General features: G+C 34.6%; 1 protein-coding gene and 1 long non-coding RNA gene across 4 annotated transcripts in view; one reads left to right on the forward strand and one right to left on the reverse strand.

Annotated features, from left to right (window-relative positions):
- septin15 (septin 15) overlaps positions 1-8175 on the forward strand; it is a 38800-nt gene extending 30625 nt beyond the window's left edge. For all 3 annotated transcript variants that reach the window (XM_065291596.2, XM_065291597.2, XM_065291598.2), the window contains exons 9-13: positions 3435-3486; positions 3767-3892; positions 4166-4301; positions 5482-5627; positions 6034-8175. In XM_065291596.2, the coding sequence (XP_065147668.1) occupies positions 3435-3486; positions 3767-3892; positions 4166-4301; positions 5482-5627; positions 6034-6073 (500 nt within the window). In that variant the 3' untranslated portion in view covers positions 6074-8175. The remainder of the gene's footprint in view (positions 1-3434; positions 3487-3766; positions 3893-4165; positions 4302-5481; positions 5628-6033) is intronic.
- LOC135781238 (uncharacterized) lies at positions 7851-10092 on the reverse strand. Its single transcript, XR_010545121.2, has 3 exons — positions 9890-10092; positions 8310-8424; positions 7851-8175 (listed from the first exon to the last, which is right to left on the reverse strand). It is a non-coding gene; the product is annotated as an uncharacterized lncRNA (long non-coding RNA).
- Positions 10093-11315: the final 1223 nt, after the last annotated feature.

The following is an 11315-nucleotide window of genomic DNA, read 5'->3' on the forward strand; positions in this document are numbered from 1 at the left end:
ATGACTGACAGAGGGCATTATTGGTAAACAAAGCCATTTTTTTCATTTATAAGCTTTTTTGTTTGTTTAAGGCCCCTTGCCCTTCCTCTGCCACCTTTTTGCTGCTCCGAATCTTTGCTGATTGTTAAACCCGTGCTATACAAGTAGTCACATACATGAGACTCTGTTTATACCTGGTATTAAGATGCCTTTTGATCGATCAGATCTGGTATTTTAATACATCTCTTTTGTCCACTTTCGACCACTTCTGTCCTGATTACTTCGAGGGGATGGTTTGTGCGAGTCCATCTCCTTTTGTTTAATCGCAAGCGGGAGAAACTATGTGTTTCAATTGACGCACACTAATATTATGTCCGAGTCCGCAGCTTGTGCTGTTAGTAAACATGTATATGTACGAACTTTCTCTGATATTTTAGCCCTAATCGATTAAATAAGCTCACGGAACTTACAATCACAATTAATCGCATTAAAAGTTTGTGTATGGATTGTGTGTGTGTGTAATTATTATGTGTGTTAGTGCTGGGCAAAAATTAATAGCAATTAATTGCATACAAAATAAAAGTGATTTTTGGCATAATATATGGATGTGTGCTGTATCTAAATGTTTAATTGTTTATATATATAAATATATATTTAAAAAAATTTATAAATAAATTAAAAAATCTGAAAAATGAATATATGTATGCGTGTGTGGTTAAATATGCCTAATAATTAGACACAGTACACACACATATATTTTGCAAAAAATCACTTTCATTTTGTATGCGATTAATCATGATTAATCTTTGCCCAGCACTAATATATATGTATATATAAATACACACATACATGTACATTTAAGAAAAAAGTATGTATTTTTTTTATTAATACTTATAATAAAAATATTTAAAAATCATGTAAGTGTTTCTTAAATACATACAAACTTTTAATTTGTATGCGATTAATCACGATTAATCTTTTAGCGGAGAGTAGGCAATGTTTTGTGGCTGTTCGGACAATCCGGTCAACTGCGTTTTTGACTACCTCTGAATGTGGTCGAAAGTGGATGAGCTCAAAACGTTTTACACCCCATCTTTGAGGTCATCCACTTGTGATCCGTTCGACCAAAACGCATATCTTAATACCAGGTATAGACAGCCTCTAAGAGAGACTTATAAGCTGCAGCCCCCATAGAAAATAGAGCAACTGATTTTTAACATGTTTATAGGTTCGTATTTACCCCTTATGTAGGGCTGGGTGATTATATCCCAATATTTTACAAGACTTTGAGACATAATGTTTATTTAAATGTCTTATTATTATTATTATTATTATTATTATTATTATTATAATACACCATAATAAACAACCGATTTTGTGCAAGTCAAGGAGGGTCACGAAACTTGCACCCCTATAGGAAACAAGACCTTACAATCAAGTTAAAATATAATGGAAACATTCATAGAGGTGCAACAACAAACCCATTTTAAATTATTGTTAATATTCGATGTATCGCCCAGCCCTGCCGTTATGTTTAAACACAACCTCGAATCCAGAAATGCATGTCTTCCATACTCACGTTATACCCCCACTTTAAATGTAAATACATGAGGGCTAAAAATGTGCCTTGGGTCAAGGGTTAAAACATTTTTAACATACATTTCGATTTCATAGTTTGACATTGTCAATAAGTGTCTTCGCCTCAGAACTCCTGCTGTATGTTGGGTCAACTGAAGGATAATTTTTCCAACCTAACATCTAATAAGTAATATCCTAACATTAAACTAAAAATAACCCCTAAAGTTAGAAGTATAGTCCCGTTTCCACGTACAGAATAGTATGCGCGCACTGTACTCACACATGCGGGATTTTTGTTATGAACCGCGGGATTCAGACTATACTCCAGGCTTAAGGCACCATGCATACCTGTCAAGGGTATGTTTTATGGGTTTACCATTATGCTCCCATCAAAAACCAAGCATTCTTTAAAAAAACTACATATCCCATGATTCCCTTGGCCCTGTGACTCCACCCCCCAGTTCCATTTGGCTGGTTTTGTTCTGCTTGTCATCACTGTCACGTAACCCTCCCCTCAAACCCCATTTTAGTCATAGTAGCTCATGAATCACAGGTTCCTACAGGAGAGACTTTTGGCTCCTTAAGTCCCGCCCCTCCAACTGCTCTCTCACAGGTAGGTGGTTGTAGCAGATTGACACATGAGGTGGCCAATCAGCATGAGTTCTCCTCATAGGTAAGGAACTCATCATATGGCTGCTGTAATGTTGCAGTTTGGACTTAACGGAGAATTAAAAAAAAACGTTTCATCCCTTAACCGTTTGTCAAAAAACTCTAGTCCTTTCCCAGATTCCCAACAAGTGTTTGATCATAATAATGATCGTGTGATCATGTGAAAGATCACATAACGGCAATCTGAGCTGCTAACATGCACAAACAATTTTATTTTATATTGATTAACCTTTCGGCATTTGCAGTACAATATTGCTACATTGTGTTTTACATCCAACCACCTGACATGTCTGTTGATTTTAATTTGTCAATTGTATTGTAATTGTTTAATTGTGTGTTATGTCTACAACCTCAATGTCTCATTCTGTTTGCTTGCAATTGTGTAGTTTGTCACTGCCTTTTTCATAATACATTTTAAAATTGTATTTGACTGCATCTTGGAAATAACCGTACACGTTGCATTTTCATGTCAAAGCGTTTGAAGAGCTCAGATGCAAAAGCCGCTAAACGCCACCTCTGTCAAAACTTAGATTATGATATTTACATTTTTGTGCACGTACTTCAAGGTGGAAGAGCTTTTTACTGGTTAAAGGAGGTTTACTGAATATATTAGGATATTTACTGCATTTTTGAGCCCTCTACCTTTATACAAAAAGTAACAGGAGACTTTTTGAGTTAAAGACAGTCGAATTTGTTGAATACGAAGGAAATGACTGAAGTGACATTTGTAGAAAAATGAGGCACTGAACCTAACATTTCAGATGCACTTAGAGGGTTTTGCATATGAGCTCTTTATTTATTGTTACGATTAACAAAATAGTCCCAGTCCTGTGCATATTCAGACTGTGCATACACATTAGCTTCAATGTCAAAGAAATATAAAATGTAGTTCAGCTACTTGCTAAGTTAAAGTGATAGTTCACCCCAAAATGAATCAGATTTACTCGCCCTTGTCGTTTGAACCCCCAGTGAACCCAAATGCAGATTTTGGAAATAAGTGGTTTGGGGTTTCTGGTTACTATGGTAGTGGATGGTGACCATCTCAGTCACTATCCACTCCCATAGTAAACAGAAAACCCTTTAATAATAAATCATGGCACTATTTTCATTTTTAGGTGAACTATCTCTTTTTAAATGTTAGTATAGTTTAGGTTCACTTTAATATTGTTGTTATTGCTCTAAAAGTTGTCTGTCTCTTCTTGTTGCAGTGGAGAATGGTGAGCACTGTGACTTTACAGTCCTGAGAAATATGCTTATCAGGTGAGAAACCGCTTGTGATGTGCTATGTAAAAAAGCTGTGAAACAAAAGTGTTAAAGCAAGCGGATACTATTTCTGTCCTCACTGAAAACAAAATCTTGTCTTTATAACTACAAGATCACATTCAGTCCGACCAAGTTTGATGTTTACTGCATCTATGTGTTGTATGATTTTGTAAACTTTCCTAAAAATAGCAACGCATACCAGTCTCAGAATGCTGAAACCATGAAAGTGGTTTGTTAGCATTAAGTGAATTTTTTTTACCTGTGACAATCTTTCCAGAACTCACATGCAGGACCTGAAGGATGTGACAAATAACGTTCACTACGAAAACTACCGCAGCAAGAAACTTGCAGCCGTCACCTGCAACGGAGTCGACGCCACCAAGAACAAAGGCCAGCTGACCAAGTATGAAAACAAGTTATTTGCATTTGTTTTATTACCATGCACAGTTTTTAAGTAAGGTGAAATAAGGACAAAATATAGCACTATGATCTTAAAAAACAACCAGATCAGACATTTTCTGGGAACAAAACTTGAATCTTTATGTGAGCACCTCGGAGCTTAAATGTGTTGATTCGAGCTGAGCTGCTGACCAAAAGCATGCAGGTTGAACCCTGCAAAAGCAGTGTTGTATATGTGTGTCCTCTGACGGTTCTTGCATTATGATAATGCTTATAGGAGTCCCCTGGCCCAGATGGAGGAAGAAAGAAGAGAACATGTGATGAAGATGAAGAAGATGGAGACAGAGATGGAGCAGGTCTTTGAGATGAAGGTCAAAGAGAAGAAGCAGAAACTGAAGGACTCTGAGGCAGAGGTTTGTATGTTTGCTGTATTTCGGTTCTTATTTAAAGGAACAGTATGTAGGATTGTGGCCAAAACTGGTATTGCAATCACAAAACTTGTGGCTAAAACTGGTACTGCAATCACACAACTGGTGGCCAATACACAACATAACAACATAAACATCAGTTGAGGGCTGCAACTTCACTTTTAAAAGGACAAAATCCTGGCCGGACCACTGTAGTCAGTGATATAAGTATTTGAAATGAAAATGAATTCTTAATGTCTAGTGACATATCCGGGCCATTTTATGATTCATTGATATAAATTTCTTACATACTGTTCCTTTAATGTTAATTGACACCACAGCCAATCATGAAATGCATCAGATGTATTAACATACCACAAATTGTATACTCGATGCATCCGCATGAGAGTGTTGATGCACGCGGCAAAAATTCTGTCAACTCCGAGTATGTGCGTGAGACCACATTTCGTGTGGTGGTGTGCATGGCACTTTTTATATCTGCGCATGTGGCTCCGCATCCGAAAATGACCGACCTTGAACTGATTCTGGCCGAGCAGGCAGGCCTGTGATGTATTTCTTTGATGGATCCATGCAAAACAATGTATATACTATTTATCCGATTTTTAAAGGGGACATTTCGCAAGACTTTTAAGATGTAAAATAAATCTTTGGTGTCTCCAGAGTATTTATGTGAAGTTTTAGCTCAAAATACCATATAGATCATTTATTTTCTGTTTTTGGGTGTTTAAAATGCAAATGAGCTGATCTCTGCACTAAATGTCAGTGCCGTGGTAGGATAGTACAGATTAAGGGGTGGTATTATCCCCTTCTGACATCATAAGGGGAGCCAAATTTCAATGAGCTATTTTTTCACATGCTTGCAGAGAATGGTTTACCATAAATGAGTTACTGGGTTGATCTTTTATACATTTTTTAGGTTGATAGAAGCACTGGGGACCCAATTATAGCACTTAAACATGGAAAAAGACAAATTTTCATGATATGTCCCCTTTAAAAAAACAAAGTATGGAAACTTTGCCATTTAAAACACAAATTCTTTTACATATGTTTCAGAATTATTGGCTTATGTTTGTGTTGAATGTATCATTAGATGAGGAATAAAATTGCAGCATTGCTTATTTCTTTATATTTGCTATCGGACTGATTCAGTGCTTTCTTCATTCAGCTGGAGCGGCGTCATGAACAAATGAAGAAGAATCTTGAAGCTCAGTATAAAGAACTAGAAGAGAAGAGACGCCAGTTTGAAGACGAAAAAGCCAACTGGGAGACCCAGCAGCGCATCTTGGAGCAACAGAAGCTGGATGCATCAAAGTAAGATTTGCTCTTCTGCTGCTCTCTCTCTCTCTCTGTCTTAGACACATTGTTAGTCATTGTCACTCGCTCAGATATTACTTTTTGTGCTGAATAGTTTGTCGTGCTAATGCACAGAAGCACTTTGGATGGTTTTACATCTTATAGGTCGAGATGTCTGAAAGTTTGACTTATAAATCTTGGATTTGTAATCTAATTTATAAAATTAAAAATAAGTATTATCTTAAAAGATTATAAAATTACAAAATATTAGAACTATTTTGAATTTTGCTTTTCCCGTAGATTTATTTTTCAAGCAGAGATGGTGATAGAGAGGCAAAAGCAATGGATTGCAGCTTTAAATGTAATTTACAATTGTGAATTCCTGTTGGGTAATCACTTAAGAGTATTTTCCTTTATTTTTCAGGACAATGGAAAAGAACAAGAAGAAAGGAAAAATCTTTTAAATAAGCCAAGACGCTCCTAGGCATTCATTTTAATAAAACCAGAAACTCATTTTTTGCATCTCTTTTGATGCAATCATGTACTATGATCCCCAAAAAACACGTCAACACACACCACACTACAGACATTGACCTTAATGTCAAAAATTAACAGACAAAACATTACCTTAACATTTCCTTTTTCTATTTTTATGAACTTGCATCCATGGGCCAACAACCACACTAGTCTGTATTGCCCTCTACTGGTTGTTCATCATATTACAGCTCCTCTATAATGCTTTTTGTAATATAGATTTTATGTACTTTGTTTTATTACGATGCAATTACATTTCACAAATGAGAGGAGTTTAATCCAAGTGAGTTTTTACTTTTTTCAATAGAGGACAGACAAGTGTACCTACTAAAGTATAGCATACTAAGTGCTGTAACACGCAGGTTTAAATTATGCACACCTCAGTGTTTTAAATGTGGTCTCATGGTACGTTGATATGGGTGTGATGGAGAATGTTGAAAATGGAGGGGATTTTAAAGGTTTAGGCATGAATGGAGAAATTGTTTGTATATTTGTGTATATGAGAGAGATTCTGGAAGGTTCTGAGTGTGTTTAAGTGTTGTGTGGCGCTGGATTGTGTGTTTTTTGGGGATCATAGTCACTGAAAATCTGTTTTAACACAGCTAAATTATGACAATAACATTTTCCAATGTTTTTAAATCTGTTTGCTGGCTGTGTACATCAAGAATTGTGCCCCTATCATAGATGATGATATACAAAATGGCATGGGTGTCAACATTAATAACAAAAGTCATTTTTGATATGCATTGTTATAATATAATTACATTGTTCTTAAGCTGTGTGCACACAGACTGTTGCAACATTTCTGTCTGCTCATGTTTTTTTATTCTTGGTGTTTTCTTTTGTAAAAGTAAAGGTGAAATGTTACTCAACCTCCATTCCCAACCTGATCCGAGAGCAGTTTAGTTTTATTTCGTATAACGGTTGGGACTTGGACTTATGCCTGTTGGGCTGGTCCTAGATCAGGGCTTAGTAACACATTGTAACCTCTAAGTAAAAGTTCAGTAATTATTTTAGCCACACTTACCTACTCAGAATACCAGACAGTCTGTAGTCTGTTCCTGTTATAATAAACTTACATAGGTCATGTATGTAAATGAAAATGAAGTGCTATTTGTTTCTATATAGTTTGATCTGAGTCTATCAAATGCCAAATAGAGCAGTTAACTTTGAGATCTGATGCATAAAGCAGGAATCACATTTAGATATCAGATCTAGATTGAGATTTGGGTGGCTGGTGTGTTGGAGGAGCTACAGACAGCAACATAAGCCAATGCACAAACTCAAGCAATTTTAAGATCAACCAAGCTTACCTGTATGCTTCATAGACACACACTTATATTATGCAAGATTAAACACTCAGTCTTTACTGTTGTGGATTGTTGTCATCCACACAGATGCTCAAAACTTTTAATTTGATTTTTAGTTAAACAGTAAGAAAACAAGGCCTACTTTGTTTTACTTAAACCACTGTACACCAAACGCAGATCTGAACATCCTGAAAATGATTTCTTTTTCTCTAGATTATTTTTCTTAATGTTATTTGTATATGTATACGGTTTTAAATCTCCAGTTGATTTATCGTCTGTTATTCTTTCTGCCTAACTGTACATTATTAAACATGAGATGTTATGCTAATACCAAAGTCTGTTGTTTATCAATTTATTCCAATGTTATCTTGAATGCATTCAAATAAGATGACACAAATTCAGAGATGCTATTTTATTATTTATTGACATTTTCAGCAGATCATATGCATATGAAATATGCATATTTTTTTAGGACAGTTTATGTGCAAAATCAAAGGCGGTTCAACATTTTAAGTGTTTTTGTCATAATCTACTATTAAAGCAAAGAAATGCTAAATGCATTTAGTAAGAAAGAACATATAAGGTATGAAGCAATGAAACTATGATTCAAATTTGCATTTGTACTGGCTGAAACTTAGCAGTAGCATTTGTCTATTGTTATTTTCTGCAGCCAGGTCTCTTCGGGTTTCACACAAAACTCGTTGTATTTTACAGTTGTCACCCTAATGGGGAAAAGAGTTCATATATTATTCAGTTTATGTTTATAGCGCTGACATGAGCTTTTTAGACATTTTGTTTTCCTTTAAATAAAAAATAACTATTTATTTGAAAACTTATATCATCGTAAAATACTCACAAAATGGCTTTCTTTGTGCAAGATGAGCTTGTTCTCACAGCACTTCTAATTTTATCCACTGGAATTGGGAAGCCAATGAAGTCGAAACAGCATGTCGCAGGGACTGGAGGATAAGCTGCCATCAATTTACAAAATATACATATTAGTTTTGATTCTTATACATTTAAAAATTTTCATTCTTAAACGTTTCTTTACCATAAGATAGCCTACTTTGTAAAACAATTGTTAATCTGGTCATAATATTTGTATTTATCCAAACATGGAGTTTTGTAAGGTCACTTTTGATCCATCAAATTATGGTGGAGGAGAGGCGGGACAAATACAATGACCAACTGGAATTGTTTAAACAAATTTTAATAGGAATTAATTAAACACATTTTCTGGAAAAAATAATTTCATTACTTTTAAAAATAATTTTTATTATACTTAGTTTGCGGTAAAAGAAACCCCAGCACTGTTCTGGTATAGATACTATGATAGACCAGTACCCCCAAGCTCAAATGTCAAGCTACACATGTCTTAACCCTTGTGCATTGTTCAAATTTACTATCTTTCGTGTTGTTAGTGGATGAAAAGATCCACTAAATTCAACAGCTATAAAAATGTATCAGATGAATATTTTTTCAATTTTTTTTACATAAATCTGTGAATCAACCTCAGTACTGATCAAAACTAAAAATTCCATGATTTTAACTCTTTAATTGCCAAGTTTATAAGTGGTGTCACTGATTTTGGGAAAACACACACACATTGACCGATTTTCAATATAAAAAGTGATTGTAACCTGAATTTTTTTTACCTTTTTCACAGTCTTGGGCATGTCAAAGATTGATAAAAACATAGGCTTTGAAGCATTTTTAGTTTTTGTGTAGCATCAGTTTTTATTTTTTTTTCTCCCTCATTGATTGTTAGTGGCTCTTTTTGACCCTTCGAGTCCATTATAACCACATTTTTTGATTGCAGAGGCACCTTTTTATCATGCTTTTTTTAATTTTGGTGTTTTGTCCTTTTGCTAAGAGGTCAAATCATGGAATTTTTGTGAAGATTTGGTAGTTTTGATCAGTACTGAGGTTGATTAACAGATTTATGCAATTTTTTTGGGAAAAATATTAATCTGATACATTTTTATAGCCGTTGAATTTTGTGGATGTTTTTATCCACTAACAACACGAAAGGGTAGTAAATTTGCCCACGGTATATCCTTGAGTTTTTGAAAAATTATTTTATTATATTTTTAAAATTATATTTTCTTAAAATATATGTAAATATAAGATTTGTCACCAAAAATCATTCAATTTGAAAAAACAGAGAGAAAGTTATGGCCAAATTAAGAGTAAAAAACCTTGCAGTGGATGAAAACATCCCCAACAACACATGAGGGTTAAATAAAGTTAGGCCTACTGAATTTTATTTTCACGAATGCTAAATACAGCAATTTCATCATGTCTCGTAAACCATAATAAAAGTCTACATATGTTGATTACATCACTTAATTCTTATCGAAACGAGAATAATTTAAATTAAATTGTTTGGTGATTTAATTTAAAGAAGAAGCAAAGCCACACATCAAATAAACTTACGGTAAGCTTCAGAATTCAGAGTCGCCATCAGCATCAGCCCAAGTATCAGACACACAGAAGTTGTCCTCATGATTTCTGATGTGAAGTTGATGATTTGCTATCTATGAGATGTCAAAGTTTGCTCGACTTCGTGCGACGTTGCGCAGACCATTCGACAAGGCGAATTGTTGAAAACGGAGCTGACCGTCCGTTAAGTTGCTGCGTAGGAGTTCACGCTATTTGCTTTTTTCGCAATATTTGTAAGGTCAATGAGCAAAAAACAAACCTAACAGCATATTATATTCTGTTTTATTCTTCCTTAGATTCATTTGTAGCTATTGTGAATGTAATAATAAGCAAATTAATTAGCTTCATGCAGTGTTCTTGTTCTATAATAAAAAATATATTTGTATGGTCAATAATAACAAACTTTTTAAATGCAATATAGCAACCAGAAACACTTGATATTGAATGTTATGTGCTGTCTTTACTGCATGTCCCTGATTTTTGTGTCTGCATTAAATTTCTATTGGACAGTAAAAACATAAACAATCTGCATTCGTGGAACAAACGTAACTTCCAGTAAACTTGGCAAAGAATCAACAAGAACAGAGTCCTTTTATTTCTGAATAACAAGCAAAATAGACAACACAAGAAGATTAGTTCAAATCATAGCTAAGGCCAATCAAAAACTACACTGAGCTACTGTTACCGTCTAAAATGTGTAATATAAAGCCCCCATGAAATTAAAATTAAACTTTTTTCCTTTTAGTATAAATATGTTAGGCCTTAAGAATAAATATAAACTGGTGTGGTCCAAAACACTGAGAACATTCTCTTACAAAAGAAACAGGCCTCAAAGTTTACATACTGTACCCTAGCTGAATTTATGATTTCTTGGCCATTTTACAGAGAATATTAATGATAACACAACGACTTTTCTTTCACTCATGGTTAGTGTTTGGCTGAAGCCATTTATTATCATTCAACTGCGTTTACTCTTTTTATATCATAATGACAACAGAAACTACCCAAACTACCCACCCTAAACTTCAGCTTCTCATCAAATTATTACCATGTTTTCTTTCAGTACATCTTTGCTGGACTGTGTTTTTTATGGGACTGTACCTTTTTAACAGGGTCCTAATATGTACCATTTTGGTACAGATACCACATCTTTTAGGTACAAAAGTGTATTGTTTGAAAAGGTACCGCCCCTGTGACAACTTTTGTACCTTTTTGTACCATTTATAATGGCTGAAGCTTAAGTTACATTAGGTTATTTTATTTTCTCTATCTCTTCAGTTCGGGCATCACACAAAATTAGTTGCCGTGTGCAGTTGTAACCCTAAGGGGAAAATTAGTTCAGATTAGTTTGTTTCTCTCTAAATAACACAACTAGTTGAAAACATATTAATTTGGTAAATAGTCACAAAATAGCTTTACA

This window comes from Paramisgurnus dabryanus, chromosome 23, assembly GCF_030506205.2.
Source record: "Paramisgurnus dabryanus chromosome 23, PD_genome_1.1, whole genome shotgun sequence".
NCBI classification, from domain to species: domain Eukaryota; kingdom Metazoa; phylum Chordata; class Actinopteri; order Cypriniformes; family Cobitidae; genus Paramisgurnus; species Paramisgurnus dabryanus.